Genomic DNA, 21,739 nt, shown 5'->3' on the forward strand with positions numbered 1-21,739 from the left:
AAAGGAAGTCATAGGATATAACATGCAAGAAAAGAAAAAGAAAATGTGAAAGTCACAGGCCATCAATGCTCAGAGAATCATCTCTGCATTTACAAATATTTGAGAGGTAGATAGTTTTGTTCAGAAGAACAACGGCATTGATACAAAGCAGAATTTGTGAAGCACTGAAGTAATATAAACTTGTCAATATTTGTGGTTTTTGACCTCAGATTTCATAGAAGTCAATTTGGACACACTACTTGGTTAACGGTAACACTTTTTAGTTCAGAGGAGCAGCTGGGACCAGGGCAAGGAAGTAAAATCACATTTTATCCCATGTGTTAGTTTGCAAAAAATTTTTCAGAATTATTTTTATTACAAGGGACACAAGAGGAAAGTTCTCATGTATTGCCTGGTTTCATAACAAAAACCTATCATCTGGATTTTCAGAAGTTGACTAGAACATGCGTGTCTAGTGGACATGATCTGTAAGTAAGGTTTATTTTGAGTACTAGGATGCAAAGCAGTACTAAGTACTAAGTACTAACAGGGCCTAGGAGCAGTTGCCAGCTAAAAGCCAGGGTGACTTCCATGCATCTTACTAACAAAATGCATTTCTGCTTTGTATCCTCTTGAGTAATCTGGATTCATATAGTGAACATGTCAGTGGTTGCAGGCTGATGGAACACTCCCTTCTCACAAGCATATTCTGTGGGTTTTCAATGGAAGAGGCAAAATGTATTTTTAGCTTGTAAACACAGCAACTACAGAAATAAATGAGTTTTAAAGGTAGGTATTTTATCACTATAAACTTAGGTTTATTATTTTAAAATAATTGAAAAAAGTCAGGCCCACGATATTGTGATTAAGTATTCTCTGCAAGTATTTTAAAGAAATATGTCTATATTTTGAATTGAGGCTCTATGGTTAGCCATTCTAAGCTCTGCATTACAAATATATAAAACCAAGCACTGATAAACGTGGAAGAAAGATGCAACAGGCTCCCTTGCAGAACGAGGCTGTTGTCCCAGTGTGGTTTCATCCCTCCACCCTGACCCCAGAACAGGGGACGAAACATACTCATTCCTACAAAGTGATGCTTAGGCAAATGCCAGGTACAAACTCTTGCAAACTTACCTGTGATTTGTAGGGAGATGTTTGCAGGCATTGAAATGAACAAGGAACACTTTGCAAGTCTGGGGGAGGCAGGTGGAGACATTGGCAGCTGCTGTAGATCTGAGGTCCTCTAAGGGAGATTTGCATTTTCTGAGCTTCCCAAAGGGCTGGCCTGGATGCATTCTGGGTTAGCCCTGCACTACAGCAACTCTATTATTAATTATGCAAACTGGTTTTTTTTTTTTTTTTTGGATGGGTAAAAGAATTCAGAATGACTCAGCAAGAGATTTCAAAACCAAAGGCCTTTACCTGCTTATGGAACTTTTTTAAAATCTGGTGACTGCTGTGTACCCTGGGGAGGTCAGAAGTTTAGGAATACAGAACAGGCATCGTCAGTGCAGTGGCCCCTGGGAAGTGCCAGCTTTTCCAAGAACGCCCAGTCACTTCTGGTCCACCTCCTCCTCCTGTCCCTTCATCTCCATCAAAGGGGCAGATGGTCCACAATTTTCAACATCCGCCTTTTTCTTTCCTCTAACAAACTTATCTGAAGCCTGGTATTACATCTCCAAACCAGTGGCTGGCTTTGTCCGTGGAAGGTGTGTGTGTGTGTGTGTGTGTGCACCTACACCTCTCTCTAGATGAGACTCCGTGTCTACATTTAATTGGAAAAGGGGGCGTGTGTGTCCAATAACGATGCGAAAGCAACTATGGGTTTCCTCGAAGTCCCTGCTAAAGCGACAGTTGGAAGATTCAGCCGGACAAGGCGCAGTTCCCGAATCACCCTTCCCTCCTCACCTATTTTGGGAACGACTAGCAGCTGTGGGGAAACCTCGCAATCGCGCACACCGGGGGCTTTTGCAGAGATTCCCTCTGATTTTTTTTTCCTACCCCAATTTCCCACAACCTGTGTTTGTCTCGAGTCCGCCATCTGACGTGTGGTTTACCTCGCCGGTTCCGCCGCCGGGCTTGGCACACTCTCCGCCCGAAGTAAGGCGAGCGAAGCCCGGGGGTGCAGAGCAGCCAGGAGGGCCCCGGAAAATGCGCTCCCGAGGGTTCCGGCCCCGGCCCTCCCTGCGCCCACGTGAGCCCCGGCGATCTGGGCAGTGCCCGCTGCTGCAGTCAGTAACTCCACTTGGCATATATATATATATTTTTAATTGCAGCTCTGACGATCTGAGTTCTTAAAAAAAAAAAAAAAACTTTGTTGGGACACTTTCACAGTCAGCTGTGGCGAAGGCTCACGCACACGCTTTCCCAACTGTTCCCTGAGTTGCCCGAGGGTGCCAGCAGCAGCCCGGGAGAGAAACGCACGAGCTGTTTGCGGGGGAGGGGAGACGCAGATCGGCAGCAAAGTTGTCACGATCCCCCTCGCCACCCCCGGTCTGGCACTCCCCGCAGGGACGCACGTCATCCATTAATTGCTGTCTGCAGACTTCGCAAACCTAACGCATCCATTTTTTTTTTTTTTTATCTTTAGGGAGCCATCAATGGAGCGAGCGCGCTCGTGTCTGTTTGTTTGTGTAAGGCTATCAAAAGGAGTCAGAGAGGAGGCTGCGGCCCGGATCCTGACCCTGATTGTATGAATAAGTAAGCAGGATGCGAGTGATTGGGTTAAATGCTGCGAACATTTTTTTTTTTTTTTCAAGTTAGGAAGAGGGTAGGGGAAAAAAAAAAAAAAGAAAGAAAGAAAAAGCCCGGCGGGCGGGCGGGCGGGGGAGAAGGGCCAACAGTGCATCCCCAAAGCCTCACCCTTGCGCTCTCCTCGCCGTCAGGCGCTCTGCGGGCTCCCGCAGGCTTGGACGGGCTGGCGGCGCGGAGATGCCTGCCCCCCACCCCCTTGCTCGGTCTCCCCTTTCAGTTCAGCGGTGCTGATGTGCAGACCGGATTCATCTTCCCGGAGCGGCGGCGGGCGCAGGCGGCGGCGGCGGCGGCAGCTCGCGCTCGGCCGCTCGGTCCTGGTAGTCGCCGCGGCGGCGGCGGCGCGGCGCGGGAGCCCGAGCTCCGGGCGCAGCTGAGCCCGCGGGGGCGCCCGCTCGCCGAGCCGCGGCCGGCCGTGGGAAGTTCGGCCTCCGGGAGGACGCTCGGGCCGGCGGCGAGCGCCCGCGCCGCCCGCCTCCGGGAGCCCAGCGCCTCACCTGCCCTCCGCCCACCCGCGGGCCCCCGGCCAACTTCCCCCTGCCCGTGCGCGGGGCTAGCAGGCGGCGCCCGCCCTCTCTCCTGTCCCGCCGGCACCCGCATGTCTCCGGACACCTGAACACCCCGGGTCCCGCCGAGGAGCCTCCCCGCGGCGGCGGCGGGGGTGGGGGGCGCGGAGCACCGGTCCCCTGCGCCCCGCACGGCCGCGGCCGCCTGCGCTCCGCGTCCCGTCCCCTCCGTGGCCTCCGGGGGAGGAGGATGGGGCTGGACGCGCTTTCCCCGAGGATGCTCGTGTGGCTGGTGGCCTCGGGGGTCGTGTTCTCCGGGCAGCCGTGGGTCTGCGCTGGCCTCGGGGACGATTTTTACGCTTTGGATGGGAGCGAAGAGGACAGGACGGAGAGCCTAGATTACAAGGACCCGTGCAAAGCCGGTAAGTGCCTGGCCGGGGCCGGGACGGCGGCGCGCTTCCGACGGGGGGCGGTGGGAGCTCACCTGCTTCCACCCCGCGCTCGGCAGCCCCTCCGCCGCCCCGTCCCGACTCGGCGGGAGCGCGGAGCCCGGGGTCCCCGTGCCAACTCCCGGCCCCTAGTTTTGGGCAGCGCGCGTCCTGGAGTTCCTGCCCCAGCAAAACCGAAACGAGTCAGGGAGACAGACAGCTTGGCTGCCCCTGGCTTCGAAATACCCGCACTCCGCCGGCTCCCCGCACCGCCTCTTTGTTCCAGGGCGCGGTTCCCCGGCGGCCGAGAACCGGGCGGGCAGGGTCCCCGCCGCCACGGGGTGGCTGGGGATGGCGTTGCCACCTGGAGACGCCTCTACACGCCCCCCTCCTCTGGCGGGCATTCCAAGCGTGGCTAGTAGGGGATTGTGGCCACCTTGGAAGAACTCACTTCGAGATGGGAGTCCTTTGCATTTGTCCCTTGAAAATCCCCCCCCCCCCCATAAATTTAATTATTTTTCCTTGCAAGTTGCTACCCCATTCAAACTTGTGCCTTCCCGCCTGAGGACGGCCCCGGGAGCTGCAGAGGGACCCGCTCGGCGCCCCGGGTGCCCCCTCCGCGCCCCGGGTCTTTGGCCTCCCGGGCTCGCATCTGGCGCCGCCGCCCGCGCGCGCGGGGCGGTGCCGGCCGCCCGCCGCCCCAGGTCGGAGCCCCCACGTGCGGCGCCCCGCGACCACGTGAGCGCGGCGCCCGGAGGCGGCCGCGGCCTCGCTCGCCCGGGTGGCGGTAGAGGTGACCCGAGCGCAGCGTGGACCCGCGGCTAACTTTGGGACGGAGGTTCCAGGGGGCTGGAGGGGGCGGACTTGGCAGGGCTGCGTGAGTCCCGTGGCGAAGCTTCGAGAAAGGGAGCGGGCCAGTGCCTCCGGTCCCCGCCTGTGACTTCCCAGGGTCGCTGCGGGCTGGCGGTGGCGGCGGCGGGTGGGGTTGGCCCTCTGTGGCTGGCGTTTCTTGCTCCTGGTGCTGGAGGGAGGAGGCGCGTCCCCAGCGAAGGGAAGTGCTGCCCGTCCGTCCCCCGGGTAGTTTGATGACGCCGTGTGCTGACACGGAGGGTGTGCGTGTTGTATTCCAGTTACCAGTAGTGAGCGCACCCTTGATGCACAGACTCAAAACTCAGAGGAGCTTAGACGCTTGCTGGGAGGAGCTCAGAGAATTCTGACGCGATTCAGTTTCACCTCCAGGTTCTCTCCAGAAACACTTCACCTGGTTTCCCACCCAAGTGTCTTGCGTCCTGCCTGGTGGTCTGGATAGGAGGAGGGCGTTCCGCTGAGTGGGTCCTGGGCGCCCCGCTACCAATGTGCTGAGTGATGCTTGCAACCCAGTGAAAACTGTGTTGCTTCTGTGTGGTGACGTAGAACGGAGGTCCATTATTTCTGAAGACCGTCTAGGAAAATTCAGCCAGCCTTCCCTGTGAAGCGTTTGCACCGTGTGTATTCACAGGCACATCGAGCCTCCACGTTTATTTTCCTAAGGGGGAAAACACATAGAGCAAATTAAAAAAAAATTTATAGCCTTTATTCCCCGCCCCCTTTGATACTATAGTTCAAAGTAGCTACAGCTCGAGTTTGAGCCAATTGTTGTCATCTCACTTCTCCCCATCTTTGGGTGGAGGAGACGAGCGCCTGCCTGTGTGAGAGAAATAATGTCTCTGGTGGAAGGCTGCGAAGTACTCGCAGAATTGAAGATTCCTTCTAAAATGCTCCACTCTGCTTTCTGAATTTAGAGAAATGAAACGTTTTCGTTTACTGGCTTGGTGACAGTGGAAAAATCTTGATGTCTCCTTTTGCTACTAAGTGAGACAAGCACAATTTGAAGTCACAGAATGAAAAACACCAGGTAATTCACTGATATCCCTAACGAGAGTGCACAAGGTCACTGACGTAACAAGGCGAGAACAGGTCTGGGAATGGAGGCCAGGCCAAAGCCCAGGGAGCATCCTGCCCCCACCCTGGGGCTGCCTTTGATTTTCCCTTTCCATGTAGCGAATGGAGGCCTTGGCCCATGAACTCCAAAGAGCCCTCCTGAACTTCTGTGAGGGGAGGCTCAATATTCCTCAAACTACTCCGTGGTGTAGGGGCCTAAGGACACCCATAGCTGAATGTTTCAAACACTTTTCAGTACATTATTTGACCTGGTGTTCAGAACAACCCAAGAGGGTAGAAGTTTTTTAATCTCCCCATTACACAGATAGGAAAACCGTTCCTCTATCAGCCTTTGCCTAAAACCTCTTTTAAGATTAGCCAGCACTCGATTCCTAGTCCGATGACTGTAGAGCCTGGTCGTATTTAATAATCACACTACACTTTTAGCTGGCTGTTGGAGACAAACAGCAGAAATTGGTTTAGGTTTACTAGGAATCCAGAGTAATAGAGCTGCAGTTATTGTCATACTTGGTTAAAAGAAGTGGCTAAAAGCATAGGTTCATATTTTGCAAGCCCAAAACCTTGAGGACAGAGATCATAACAGGTTTTTAATGCTTATCAAGGCAGGTGATGGGGTATGACTGATAAGACCTGAGTGTGTTCTCAGCGCTTTGCTGGGATGCATAGCCTTACTTCTCTACCAACTTCTGTTCTAAATAAGATCAACTGCATGTTGCCCATGGGGCACTATCCTGAGCTATAACTTGTTAAACTTGTTAAAAACTGTGCCAACCTTACAATATTTGTGAAATCGAATCCGATTTGTATGCCTATCAGAACTGTGATACCAAATTATGCAACTATAGGGCAGGAAGGAAGCCTTGTATTCATTTTATTGCATGTTGATGTAGGAGGGCACCTTTTGGTCTATATGAAAGAAGGCAAGTTAGTAAAACACAGCTTCAAATAAGTATAACTATGTGGCCAGATCCATTAAGACAGAATACTCACATAGGTACTTTGTATACACAGAAGTGTAGGTAATTCTGAGGAGCGTCTGGCTCTCTTTGGCGTAGTCCTTGGTCATCTGAATGGGCAGGTTTCTCTTATTCTTTCTAGTTCAGACAGGTCCCCGGGGACACTGGGGGGCTGATGTTGCAGGAGTCTGGTCCAGCGCCCAGCCTGTGGTGTCCTGTTTCCTTGTTGTCCTGTATCAGTAAGTGTTCATCTGAGCTGGGCCAGATTCAGTCTGCCAGTTAATCTTCTGGCAGATTTGTGTAGAAATCTGGAAAAGCAGAGGCCTGATGAACTGACTATCTGTTAACACAAGGCCTTCCTTCTCCCCCTCCCACCCTCTCCCTTCCTTTCTTCTTTCTTTTCTGTATTTTAGGGGCTGTTAGCAAAGTGCAGGCAGTTGCCAATGGACTATCTAATGAGGGAGACCGAGACTGTTGTGACTGAGAAACGTGTGAGACTGGTGAAGTGAAATGTTTGTTCAGAAGGGTAATCTCTTTGGACATACATCAGCCTCCCCCCCCCCACCCCCAAAGAACATGAATCTCCACCTTAAGGCTCCTGATTGCTCTTTTCCTTGGAAAATCGAGTGGTGCTTAAAGGTCAGTGGCTGCAAGGTTGAATTTGCCTTTTGGGTAGCTTCTGCAAGCTTGTTTATATAGAAAGAGTCTTGGCATCCTAGAGAATTCTTTCTGTCTTTCTTCATAACCGGTGCCCTAGTGTCCTGGTACAGTAGCCTGGGATAATTTCTGTAACTTTGCAATTTCTACGTAAGATTATATTCATTCTTTTGGCTTTCAGCGTTGTACTTTCTGGCTGGACTGGCAGCCTGTCAGGTGTGGCCCTTTAGAATTTGATATTCAACTCAGCTTCTACTTTATTCCATCATCATTTTATATATCCAAACATTTATTTCTTAGTCGGCGCCTCTTTAGACTGCCAAGTTCTCATTTAAAAAGTGTATTTCAGAGATCTGCTTCTCCTAACCAGTCTCTTCTGTTTTAGTTTTCATTCCTCAGATCATGGATTTTTTTTTCCCCTTCTGCCTCCGGTGCCAACTTAGAAGAGGCCAAAATACAGTTTTCGCAAAAGGGATGGGATAAGGCATCATTTTCCGTATGTTTGACTTCTGTTCTTCCTTTGCCAGTAGGAATTATTGAGCCCTTGTCTTAAGGGCTCTTTCCCATTTGGGGCCTACAAATGGCAGTTACTGTTATTAGATATTTTCTTAAATATAAACCCTCGGACTGGACCAGCGCTAGACTCCCTCATTGTCTTTTTCTTTTTTTGGTAGGGGGAGGGAGTGTTTGCAAAGCCTCCTGACATCTTCCCACTGTTTGTCTCTGAAGCAGATCCTTCATTTGCAAATTCAGAGCCTAACTGGATTATTTGCTTTGCTGCTGTTGAGTTTGAGTTCTTTGTGTATTCTGGATATTAGCCCCTTGTCAGAAGCATAGTTTGCAAATATTTTCTCCCATTCTGAAGGCTGTTTCTTCACTCTCTTGATTATTTCCTTTGCTGTGGGGGAGTTTTTTGCTCTGATATAATCTGTTGTCTCTCTTTAATTGTCTCTACTTTTATGTTATTGTCCAAAAAAGTCCTTGCCCAAACTAGTGGTGTAGAGTATTTCCATTTTATTCTAGTGGTTTTATAGTTTCAGATTTTACATTTATGTCTTCTATCCATTTAGATTAGGTTTAGGGTGATAGATGGGGGACAGTCATTTTTTCACTGGTCGACATCCAGCCCACTGCTCTAAGAATGTGTGTCCTTGGCTAAATATGTGTTCTTGGCACCTTGCAGAAAATCATTTGATTGTAAGTTGGTGGGTTTATTCCTGGGCTCTCTTGTGTAGCTGTCTTTTTTTTTTTTTTAAATGCCAGTTCCATGCTGTTTTGATGATGATAACTTTTTAGTGCATTTTGAAGTTGAATAGTATGCTGCCTCTGGCTTTGTTCTTTTTGCTCAAGATTGGTTTGCATACTCAGTGTCTTGTGGTTTCATATGAATTTTGTGATTGTTTTTCTGTTTCTGTGAAGAGTCCATTTATATTTTGCTATGAATTGCATTGAATCTGTAGTCCTTTTTGGGCAGGATGGACATTTTAATAATATTAATTCCTCAAGTCTATGTTTATGCAATGTCTTTCCATTTATTTGTGTCTCTTTGATTTCTTACATCATTGTTTTGTAGCTTTCATTGTAGAGACCTTTCATGCCTTCTCATGTAATAATACATGACGTTGTCATGGTTTCTGTTCAGGTAGCTGCCTATCTGACTACTTTTTCTGTTTGGGCTTACTTAGCCATGCTAAAATAGTTAAAAGGCTGTAGGAGTCTAACAAATGCCTTTGGAAAAATTAACATACAATTCCACAGCTTTTCCTCTTTCCATTGTGATGATCTCCTTTCTAAAAAAGTCTATAGTTTCTTCCACAGAAACCAACCATATTGTCTTTTCCAATGTATGTATATGTTTGAATCCTATTTTTGAACATCTGAGCAACTTTCCCCAGTGTGAAATTGAGCTGTCTTATCTATAGTTAAAACATGTTATTTTCAAATCTTCTTGTAACTATCAGTCACATGAATAATCAGTTAGGACTGCCAACTGTGGAGGCTCTGGCAAGGTAGTTTCCTGGAAAAAGGTTGGCCTTTAAAGTCTTCTGGGACTCAGGTAGCTATCAAGTGCTGGTGATTTACCAGCCTTCATTTTAGAATATTGTTTGTTGTTCTAACAATGCGTTAGACTCATATGCTTTGCTTAAAGTACTTAGAATTGGGACTCACCTGGTGGGCATTAAGTCTAGCATGTATGACGTTGGCTAAGGTACCCACACTGATACTCAACTTCGACTCTGACTCCAGCTTTATTCTGAGAGGCAGCAGGTGATAGCACAAATAATTGAGTTCCTGCCACCCCATTGGGAGACCTGTGTTGAGGTCCCTGCTCCCAGCTTCAATCCCCCCCAGCCTTAGGCATTGTGGGACTGGGGAAATGAACCAATGGATGGAAATTGTTTGTCTTTCTCTGTGTCTTTGCCTGTCAGAAAACAAAACTGAAACCCTCCTTAAGCTTTGCTCAGAATACCTAGAAAAGACAGAGGCAAATAATCCATTTCAATGAAGCATTGCACATCCTGCTGGGGCCATCTGGTATCTGGGGAGGTTGGGGGTTGCTGGGGGCGTGCTGTGCTGCTCTCCTGAACTGCAGGAATGAGTCCCCTCCCCACCCAGAGCATCTGGAGCTCCAAGTTAGGTCCAGGCTAGGCCAGGGCTCAGGTGCCTGGCAAGATTCCTGGGGAAGTAGGATTTCCTACATTAGCAGAGTTTCGAATCCTCTTACAGGCTTTTCATCTTCCAGGATCTGGAATGAATTGTGGACTGATTCTTCCTCAGTGGAGGAGTGGAGAGTCCTTGCCCTAGCCCTGGTTATAGCAGGATGACTTAGCAATATGGTTTAGTGATTAATTTCCTCTAGTTATCCGCTGAATGGTAACACTTGGGGAGGAAATAGTTTGCTTTTGTTTTCTTCTAGCCTCAGAGGTATGAGTGAATGAAACAGAATGCATTCTTCTCCAGAAAGCAGGAGGAGAGAATCCCTTGCTTGCTTAGTTCCTGTCATTGTCAGCCCTGAAAGTCGGATATTGACGTTTGAATTTTGAGATATTGCGGGCTGACTAGTGGACTGCTAGTTTTGTCAGCTCCTTACGAAGTATGTGCCAATCCCGTCAAGTTGTTCTTCAGAGCTCAGCCACATATTTGTATTAAGAAGTACTGTAAATTAGGTGTTAATTGAAATCCAGAAAGTGAGCATAGTTGGTATTTATCTTACTCAGCTCTTCTGTCACAATTTATATTTGTAGTTGAAAGTAAAAGACGGCCGGTGCCGCGGCTCACTAGGCTAATCCTCCACCTGCGGCGCCGGCACCGGTCCCGGTCGGGGCGCCGGATTCTGTCCCGGTTGCCCCTCTTCCAGGCCAGCTCTCTGCTGTGGCCCGGGAGTACAGTGGAGGATGGCCCAAGTGCTTGGGCCCTGCACCCCATGGGAGACCAGGAGAAACACCTGGCTCCTGCCATCGGATCAGCGCGGTGCGCCGGCCGCAGTGTGCCGGCCGCGGCGGCCATTGGAGGGTGAACCAATGGCAAAGGAAGACCTTTCTCTCTGTCTCTCTCTCCTTCACTGTCCACTCTGCCTGTCAAAAAATAAAAAAGTAAAAGTAAAAGACTTGCTAGCAATCATGTATTTCTAAAAAAAAAACAACAACAACAACAACAACAACAACAGCTACTTAAGGGCTGGTGTTGGGGTACAGCGGGTAAAGCCACAGATTTTTATGCTGGTATCCCATACTGGAGTGCTAGTTCCAGTATTGAATGCTCTGCTTCCCTTCCAGCTCCTGGCTGATATACCTGGGAAAGCAGCAGTTATGGCCCAAGAGCTTGAGCCGCTGCTGCCCGTGTGGGAGACCTGGATGGAGTTCCCGGCTCCAGCCTTGACCATCCCTGGTGTTACAGCCATTTGGGGGAGTGAACCAGGACTTGGAACTTCACTCCCTCCCCCAATGATAATAATTCTAGAAAATCAAAACCATACCTTTACAGGTCAGAAGTGCCTCTTCTACGTATGTTGAGTTTCCAAACAAAATCAAATTTTACGTATCAGTTTGCTACTGGAAGCATTTAGGTCAGTGTTTAAAGAACACTTTAACAATTTTAAACACACTACACCTGTCTTACTAGCTGGAGAACTGTGACTGAGATGTAGATAAAACCATATTTACTGTCAACATCTGATATTGCCTGTGTTGGATTTTCCATTGACGACATCTGATTTATGTGATGGGGAGGCAGAGATGGAGGCGAAAGAGAGTGGAACGCTTTCCTCATTCCTGACATTTCTCATCCCTGTTGAACTGTCAGCACATGCACTGTGTACCACGCAGTCGCCTCCAGTGGCTCCTGGCCAGGTTGCTGATATCAGTGTCTTCTGAGCCCTCTTCCTTGGCCGCAAGTGGACTTGGAGTGCTTATTAGGATAATCTCAGGTTCTTGTGCAATGTCTGAAACCACTTTGGCATCAGTTTAGCTGACTGACCGTTCTAAAAAGATGGTATTCTATTCCTCTGCTCTAATTTTTACTCTTCTTAAAAATTTAAAAGTTATTTTATTTATTTGAAAGGCAGAGAGAGGAAGGGAGAGAGAGAGGGGGAGAGAGAGAGAGAGAGAGAGAGAGAGCACTTCTATTTGCTAGCTCATCGCCCATTCCCCAAAGCCTGCAGCAGCCAGGGCTGTGTTGGGCTGAAGCCAGGAGCCTGAAACTCCATCTGGGTCCCCCATGTGGGTGGCAGAGACCCAAGGGCCTGAGCGTCACCTCCAGCCTTCCTGAGTGAGCAGTAGCTGGAGCCAGGACTCAAATCCGGCACTCTAGTATGGGATGCTCCTAAGAGGCTTCCTCACTCCTGTACCACAACACCTGCCATAGCCTTTTCTGATCAGAAATGCCTAGTAGTTGAGTGCTTATAGCATTTTGTGTTTGAGGCGAAGAATTCATGGTCATGTGCTGCCTAGTGACAGTCTGGTGAATGACTGCTCCCCAAAGGCTGTTGTCACCTAGTGCCCTTGTGGCACGCATGTTGTGTAATTGCACTCTGTGATGTTTGCATAGTACACATCACACACATTTCTTGGAACACATCCTCATCAGTAAGCAGTATGTGACTACCTCATTGTATGGAAATCAAAATCCTTAAAACACCCCAGGGAGGAACACTGAATCACTAGCAAACCATCAGATGGGTCAAGACCCATGAAAGAAAATGGCTCCTGAGACCCATATGTGTCACGTCTGGGAACTGTCTTCCTCATTCATGCTGTCTTCACATTGTTCACATTTTTACTTTGATAACATGTAGCCTCTCCTGTCTTCCCCATATTCTTTTGACCTTCTCAACTTTATCATCAAATGGACCTTCCTTATCATTTCCTTTGGACACATAAGGAAACTGAGGCTCTGAAAGTTTCCGTGATGGGGCTGTCATCACAGGGAGTAAGTAGTACACGGTGAGAACTTGAACCTAGGTTTCTGGATTCCTTCTGCCTTTCTTTGAACCCTCCAGATGGGCCCTCCAGCCAGCATAAACATAATGAGACTGAAAGTTGAAGAGAGAACCTTTGTGCCATGGGCAACTATTGTGGTTGGACTATGGATTGTCCCCTCTGAAATTTATGTTGGAGTTTATTTATTTTAAGATTTATTTTTTTAATTATTTGAAAAGAGAAGAGGACATAGAGAGGAAGACAGAGAGAGAGAGAGAGAGAGAGAGAGAGAGATCCTCCGTCTGCTGGTTCATTCCCTAAATGACCACAATGGCTGGGGCTGGGCCATGTCAAAGCTAGGGATCTTGGGAGCTTCTTCTAGGTCTTCCATGTGGGTGTAGGGGCCCAAGCACTTGGGCCATCTTCTGCTGCTTTCCCAGGCACATTAACAGGCAACTAGATCAGAAGTAGAACAGCCATGTTTCCAACAAGAGCCCCTTTGGGATGCCAGCATTGCGGGAGGAGGCTTAACCTGTTAGCCACAATGCAAGTCCTCATGTTGGAGTTTAATACCCATGGTGAGGGTGGACACTTAGTCCTTCTGTGATGTTTGTAAGCGACTTCTTTGGGAGTGATTAGGATCTGCTAAAATCATCAGGGTAGAGTCTCAGTTGAGTGCTGATGGCTCTTTAAGAAGAGAGACCAGGGGCTGGCATTATGACATGGTGGTTAGAGCTGCTGCCCACAATGTGGTATCTTATATGGGTACCAGCTCATGTCCCAGCTGCTTCGCTTCCAATCCTGCTTCCTGCTAATGGACTGGGAAAAGCAGTGCCAAGTGACCCAAATGCTTGGGCCCCTGCCATGCATGTAGTAGACCTGGAGGAAAATCCTGGCTCTGGGTTTGGCCTGGTCCAGCACTGGCCGTTGGGACCATCTGGAAAGTGAACCAGTGAATGGACAATCTCTCCTTCTCTCTGCCTTGTAATGCTGATTTTCAAATCAGTCAATCAATAAAAATATTAAAACTACCAGAGGATGGACATACACACATATACACGCACAGACATCTACTCTTTGTCTGTCACCATGGGATGCCCTGTGCCCCTTCTGGACTCTGCCATCAAGAAGGCCAACACCAGATGTGGCCCTAACCCTTCAACCAGAAGTATGAACCAAAATAAACCTCTTTTCTTTATAATCAAGCCAGTCTGTGATTAGCAGTTAGGAAGGGACCCATGACAGCATCCCAGCATCTATTCATTGGATTTCATGAGTAAGAATACATATGGGGTTTCATGAGTAAGAATAGAAGTTGGGTTTTATGAGTAAGAATACATCTTGCCTTCAGTGTTCTTGCGTTTTATAAGCTGTATTGTCAGAACATGACCAATGCTTTTTAATTGCTTGGTGTATAGTGTAGTTTCTACTCTTGTGCAAATATTCCCTGGTGTTTACAGATAAAAATGCTCCGGGTATGTGTGAAACAAATGAAGATGCATGTGACTAATTTTAATAAGGCTAGAGAAATATTTTAGAGCTAAATAGTGTTGGGGAGGCCCTGCTGTGTGTGGTTCTCAGTATAAAAAATGTGGCCTTAGCTTTCCTGTATTGATGGAGGCAAGAATTGAGTTGGGTGAGAGTAGAATGCAGTCATTAGCATCCCTTGTTTGGGGGCTTTGATGTTTGGGGTGGTAATGCACTAAGTTCTTTAGCACTTTAGACTTTCTCTTTGAATATTCATTGAAATGCTGGCTATGAGCCCATAAAAAGTGTAAAGAATATCTTTTCAGATGCATATGATTTAGGAGAGTGATAAATGATGGGTAATGCCTTTGAGAAAACAAATATACTATGTGAATATGCTTAAACAACTTCCTCCTTTTCAATGCTAATTTGTCTAAAAGCCCTAAGTTTGAAGGTTTACAAAGTTCAGGGAAAAAATTTGGTCAAAGAAACTTCTTAGAGCTCCAGTCTGGTTTCCGAAGTATAGAATGTCTGGCACATTTAAAAAATATACTCTATGTGTTATTGACAAAACTGTAATTCCTTTGAAGAAAACTTATTTACTTTTAGCAAATTATCATGTTTTCTAGGAGGAAGAATTCCTGCTTGTACTTGTTCTCTAACAAGTGAGTAAGCATAAGATCTGGCAAAACAGGCTCTCTTTCTTGCGGCCTCTTTTCTAAAGCTGAGAACTGGGAAATTTTTATTTCATGTATTTGAAGGGGCTCCCGAGGGTTCAAGGAAAATGGAAATGAAAGATAAGTTTACTGTGGTACAGATATTTTGAAATATATGCATAGTTTTTTCATAATATGAATTTTTCATAAACTTTTTGAAGGACCCATGTGTGCATGGAGTATAAAATTTTTTGCACCAAAATATAATTTGTCTTTTAGTTCCATTTCCACGAGCATTTTGAGGTACTGTCATATTTTGTATTCTAAAAAGAAGGGATATTGTATACCCAGTCCTGAGTGGACTAGGGTTGGAATAATTGGGATTTGCTATCTGGAATGGATAACAGAAGCAGTGACCCACTTCAGGGGCCTTGGGTTGCCTTGTTTCTGTTGGAACGAGATTTGGAAGCAGTTTTGTGGGTTGACTAGTGACCAAGAGTTGACATACAGAAAGATGATATTGATATAGGATACATCTCCAGTGTGTTCCAGGATTAAAATATTTACTATAGGCACAGATCTCTACCGTATATATAACAGAGCTCAGGAATGGAATGGGACTTCATACACAGAATGGTATGCTTCAAAAACAAGTATTCTATTACTACATATATATGTATAAATGCATGTGTGTGTATATATATGATATGTATCATATATATATATATATAATTTATTTACTTGAAAGAGGGATAGAGAGAGAAAGAGAGCGAGACAAGGAGAGGTCTTTTGTCCTCTGGTTCACTCCCCAAAAGGCTGCAATAGCTGGGACTAGGTCAGGCTGAGGATAATTGCCAGGAGCTCCATTCTGGCCCCTTTCATGGGCATCATGGTCCCAAGTACCTGTGCCATCATTTGCTTCTTTCCCAGAGGCATCAGTGGGGAGCTGGATGACAAGCAGAGCAGCCGGGCCCCGAACCAGCACTCTGATATGGGACGCCTGCATCATAAGCAGTGACCCAGCCGTCCTTACCTGTATACTGGAATGGCACTCGTGGTTAGGTGTTTTGAGATAACTTGCCTGATGGCACTTCATGCTGAACACAAAATTTGTATCCAGAATTCTGGACTTATTTTTTTTCTTTAAATAGCTAGTTGAAAATATAAATATGCATAAATTATATATAAAAGTATAAAATATTAAAACCATAACATAGAACCAAAGACTAAGAGTGAGAAAACAGTGGTTATTCTTGGAAAGTAGATAACTGGATGTTTTTGAGAACAGCACCTCGTTGTTTCTCATGTATCAGATAATACAAACTCTTGAGTGGATAGCGGGTGCATATATATCACCTTTTTAAAAATATTTTAAAAATTTTATTAGTTATTTATTTTAAATTAAGTGTGCCATGGACAGTTTTTCTTCGCTTTCTCTCTCTCCCTTTCTCTATCTCTCTCTCCCTCTCTCTTTTTTTCACATGAGTAGTCTTTCACAAATTTGAGTTGGCTTCAGAAATTAACAGCAAGGTTTCAGGAACACAAAATAATGATTTTTTAATAACTTAGATTTGGGAATGAGAGGTACATGGGTTCTAATACAAACACCCCCACATAATCACTGTTATTTTGGCAGATTATTTAAGTCCTTTCTGTTTCAATTTTCTGATTTATAAATGGACATGATATTGTGATATTCATAGTATTAAAATAAGAGTTAAAATTTTAAAATGTATTTATTTTCATTTATTTGAAAGGCACTGAGATACACAGAGAGAGAGAGGGAGAGAGACAGAGATAAACATAGGAAGATCTGTTGATTCACTCCCAAAATGCTGGGGCTGGGGGAGGTCAAATCCAGGAGACTGGAAGTCAGTGTGAGTTTCCCATGTAGACGCCCAGGACTCAACTACTTGATCTATCACTTGCCTCCTCCCAGGGTCCATGTTAGCAGGAGGGTGGAATCAGAAGTGAAGGGGAAATGGAGTCCAGTGCACTTTGGTGTGGAATGCAGATCACCCAAGCAGTATCCTAACTGCTGCATCGAACCCTCACACCTATTATAGGCATTTAATTAATGTAAAATACACATCCCTTTGTCAGAAACTTAGAAAACTACTTTTTTCACTATAACATAAATATAGAGGTCACAGATGGTTGTTTTAAATCACAACTACATTTTTTTTTTGTGTGTGTGGAAAGATGATCTTTATAAAAACACTTGTTGGATAAAGGTCTTTTTTTTTTCTTACCATATACAAAATGCATTCATATCTTAAGTCCATGAAATTTTGTGATTGAGAGGATAAAACCCCCAAGTAGACCTTTTTTTTTTGTGGGAAGTTATCAGATGTAATCAATATAAACATTTTCTATATGTTACTCTCCAGACCATTTGCTCATATGCCTAATACACTCAAATATATCAACAATTTTCAATTCACATTCACTAATGTGTGAATAGGCTCTTGGCTGTATAGCCTTTCAGTAATTTCTGGTTCAGATTTCATTTGCCATCTGGATTGACTTGAAGAGCTCATGTACTCACAATTCTGTGTTTACACAGAACTAAGTTCAAGCACATGGCTCTGAGTTACAAATATTCAGTAATGCATCAAAAATGTATCAAGCACCTACTATGAATGAAACATGGGTTAATCTTGGGGTCACAGAAGTATGAAATAAGATGCAATACCTGATGTGATTTAGTCTTCACCATTTGCAGGTAGATGTTTATGTATAAATGATTGGTCATTACTAAGTACATAATTGTGTGCTAAAGTTATTTCAATTTAGCATCTGAAAATAATTACTATAATAAATTATGATGAGAATATGTGTTATTAGAAAATTTTCCTGAGATTTTCTTTATTTAAGAATAACGAAGAATAAAGCTCTGTGTGGAGCACAAGAATGTGTAAATAAGTACTTTTTAGACTTAGTTATTTCACAGTGTACTGAGTAAGATGCAACCAATACTTACCTAAACAGTGACTTAGAAATAGTTCACATTTACTTGGCCTCAAAGTCTCATTCTAATATTTCAAGTTAGCTGTCATGATTTCCCAAGTTTTTCTACTATCAAATAAACACATTTTTGTTCGCCATACTATATCCTTACATAGATTTAGAGGTATGTAGTTCACGTTTTCTTTGTTTGCTGGTCAGGAGAAGCAGAGCAAATGATAAATTAAATGGAAATCTGGCTTTTTACTTGAACTATTCTTCTGTGGTTTTGAAATTCCTTGGCTTTCTCAAGCCTCAGTCTCCAAGGCTTGGAAATCTCTCAGGCTATTTCAAGCCCTAAAGCTTTCTGAATCCTGGTGCCTCTGGCGTTGGAAGCAAGGGCTGCTCTCAAGTGATACCAGGGTGCCGCAGGGCCACTTACAGTGGAAAGGGGAGATGGGACACCTTTGCTGGTCACTCTTGCTAGGCCCTCAGATTCAAGGTCCCAGCACAATCATGGCAACCAGCAGTCTGCAGCTGTAATAGGCCCTGAAATTCTCTGACTCATGTTTGCCAAGTTTAGTTTTGGAAATAGTTTGTGCTTCATTTCTCATGTTCCTTTTCTGACATCAGCTCATCAGTTAAATAAAAAAACTGCCAAAGGGGAGTCAGGGTGGGCAGGTGTGACCCTTGTTCTGATTTGAGCATGTCTCTGTCACATTCCCATCAGAATCGAAGGCTGCTCACTGGAATTTGTTTCACAGGAGAGATATTAGTTAGGACATGGCCAGGGTGTGGAGAGCATTCAGTTATCTCAAATTTGAGGTCAGTGTTCCTGATGGAGTTGTCAGGAAGTATAGGGAAGGAAACTGCAGGGAACTTTTTCCAGCTTGAAGCATTTTATCAAATTACACAGCACATTAAAAGTGGGTTCTTATACTAATGTCACTCCCCCTCTTCGTGGAGGAGCAACACAGGACCCTGCGCTGTTCTTTCGTCTGCTCGGCCCTCCCCGGGTTTGCTGCTGGTTCTTCCCGGGTTGGCTACTATCCCTTCCACCTCCGTGGAAGGGCGGTTCCCCCTGGCCACATTCCCCACTTCCGCAGGGGAGCGGCACACCGCCGGCCGGCTCTCTCGGGGGCTGCACAGGTGTTCCCCTTAGATGTTCCCCTTAGATGTTCCTGGTGCATGCCGTCTCTCTCCTCCTTTATAGTCCTCCTCTGCCAATCCCAACTCGGCTGCCCACACGCCGAGTACGCTGCTCTCCTCCAATCAGGAGCAAGTCCTACAGTTTATTGGCTGAACTGGAGGCAGCTGTGTAGAAGCTGTTTTCTTCTCTCCCAGCGCCATGTTGTGGGAGAGCAGATGCATAGAACAAGTCTTAATTCCAGTAACTTAGTCTAGTCCGAGCTGCTCCCCACAGATCCCCCTTTCTTTTTATTTTTTGGCGTTGATACGCGCCTGTCTTCGGTGTCCCGCGGCACACACTCTGCTCTACTTGCTAGAGTTGCCACAGGTTCTTACAAGTCCTATCAATCAGGCAAACCGAATCCGGGTCCTCTCTTCGCCATGTTGTGAGAAGGTTTTTAGGCGCTGATGCGTGCCTGTGTTCGGTGACCTGCGGCTCATACTCTGGTCGAGCCGCCTGCTGGTGCTTACCGCCTTGCTAATCAGGCAGACCGAATCCAAGCCTTCTCATTGCCATATTGTGGGGAGGCCTATTGGTGTTGATTCGTGCCTATCTTCGGTGACCTGCGGCGCATAAGCTGCTAGCCGCCCGCAGGTGCTCATCGCCTCACTAATCAGGCAGACCGAATCCAAGCTCTCTCATTGCCATGTTGTGGGGAGGCCTTTCTATTTCTCTATTTCTCTATCTCCGGGCATTCCTATTTCTCCCATTTTACTTCTGTCTGCCAACATTCCTATTTCTCTCATTTTACTTCTAAACTTCTGTTTCTCTTATCCCTGCGGCTTCCCGGCGCCCGCCCCGAGGCTGCTTCTCGGCAGCTCGCCCCGAGGCTGCTTCACGGCTCTGCGCGGCTTCCCGGCGCCTCGCCCCGCCGGCGGGCTCCCGGCTCTGCGCAGCTCGGCTTCGCGCGCACGCTCCGCGGTCTCCACGCACTTCGCGCCCGCACCACGGCCTCGCGCCAGCCCCGCGTTCCCTATCTATTCACGCCCCGTGCTCTCTCTGCACGCGGCGGCTTCCGCGAATCACACAGCGTAGCTCACGTCTCCGCCACTGGCATTCAGTTCAAGTTCCCCGGGCCTAACCTGGCGAATTTCAACCTGGCGGCCCACGTCTCTGGTTCCAGATCTTCGCCTCTTGCTCCCCGGGGTGACTTGAAGAATTCCAAGGTGGCTTACGTTTCTGCCTCGGCCTGCACTCGCGGCTTCATCCTCCCTAACATTTTTCTCTACCCGGTATGTTTCCCTAAGTTTTCTTCCAAAAATATTCCTCCCTCATTTCTCCTGGCTTCTCCCCACAGTCCGTATCGGAGTCTAAGTTTCTTCTAGGTTTCACTTTCACTTTTAACCTGCAGTCCGTATCTGAGTCTAAGTTTCTTCTTGCTTTCACTTTAAATCCTAACTTCTTTCCCACAGTCCGTATCCGAGTCTATGCCTAGGCTTTCAATAGCTTCTTCTGGCACCTTTTCCGTCCGGCTTTTCCCTAGGCTGTTTGCTAGTCTCTCTCTCCGGTATTTTCCCATTTCTTCCCTCCTAAGTTTCCTATCCGAGTCACGGCACCATTATGTCGCTCCCCCTCTTCATGGAGGAACGACACAGGACCCTGCGCTGTTCTTTCGTCTGCTCGGCCCTCCCCGGGTTTGCTGCTGGTTCTTCCCGGGTTGGCTACTATCCCTTCCACCTCCGTGGAAGGGCGGTTCCCCCTGGCCACATTCCCCACTTCCGCGGGGGAGCGGCACACCGCCGGCCGGCTCTCTCGGGGGCTGCACAGGTGTTCCCCTTAGATGTTCCCCTTAGATGTTCCTGGTGCATGCCGTCTCTCTCCTCCTTTATAGTCCTCCTCTGCCAATCCCAACTCGGCTGCCCACACGCCGAGTACGCTGCTCTCCTCCAATCAGGAGCAAGTCCTACAGTTTATTGGCTGAACTGGAGGCAGCTGTGTAGAAGCTGTTTTCTTCTCTCCCAGCGCCATGTTGTGGGAGAGCAGATGCATAGAACAAGTCTTAATTCCAGTAACTTAGTCTAGTCCGAGCTGCTCCCCACATACTAATCCATCACTTTCTATGTCATTGAAAATATTCTTCCACTTGACACAAGTGTGTATTTTTAATTGTCTTCATCAAACTCAACTTCACAGACTTTCAGTGTATCCTAGTTGTCTGCTAAAGAACTGTTCTTTTTGTCATGTTAACTTATTTTATGTACAACATGGTTTTCCTTTTCTAATGCAGACTTCGAAATTCTCCAAAATACCATTCCCAGGTTTCATTTTGGAGGCTTTCATAGTGGAACAGAATGAAATCCAATAAAATTAATAACATAAATCTAGGTGGTATAATTTAATTAAGAGCACTGAATATTATGTAGGAGACCTAATGCAAATCTTAGGTCTATTGTGTCTGATTCTGTTTTATTAATTTATTTATCATGCTTCTCTGAGATTAAGTTCTTTCATGTGTAACATGGGGATAGTGATACATATTCTATAAAACATCTAAAGGTTAAATGTACATGGAATTGGAAAACTGTGATGCACTGTAAGATGTTAATATGGCCAATATTTTGTACTTGATGTATTTCAGGAATGTACTTGGAGGATACAGATGTGTTACATTCCTGAAAATATTACCAAATCTGCCAGAAAAAATATAATATTTGTTTTAATTATCAATATGAAAGTGCAAGAAGACTTTTTAGAGAAGGTTAATTACATATAATTTGGATCTTGAAGTCATTTATATACACATATATATGTATATATGTATTTCCCTCTGGAAGAAAGATGGGGCAAGATTTTAGAGTCAAATAAGGTAAAAGCTGAAGATGTGGAAGTTCATAAATGTTGTG

General features: G+C 46.4%; 1 protein-coding gene across 2 annotated transcripts in view; it reads left to right on the forward strand.

Annotated features, from left to right (window-relative positions):
* The first annotated feature begins 3,106 nt into the window (after nucleotides 1-3,106).
* Nucleotides 3,107-21,739, forward strand: part of TLL1 (tolloid like 1) — a 231,823-nt gene continuing 213,190 nt past the window's right edge. The window contains exon 1 of one of the 2 annotated variants that reach the window (XM_089301979.1): nucleotides 3,107-3,661. In XM_089301979.1, coding sequence (XP_089158105.1) covers nucleotides 3,490-3,661 — 172 coding nt within the window. In that variant the 5' untranslated portion in view covers nucleotides 3,107-3,489. The remainder of the gene's footprint in view (nucleotides 3,662-21,739) is intronic. The other variant, XR_016211612.1, reaches the window with a different exon arrangement.

Source organism: Oryctolagus cuniculus, chromosome 8, assembly GCF_051225735.1.
Source record: "Oryctolagus cuniculus isolate XC-2025 breed Fujian yellow rabbit chromosome 8, ASM5122573v1, whole genome shotgun sequence".
Taxonomy (NCBI): domain Eukaryota; kingdom Metazoa; phylum Chordata; class Mammalia; order Lagomorpha; family Leporidae; genus Oryctolagus; species Oryctolagus cuniculus.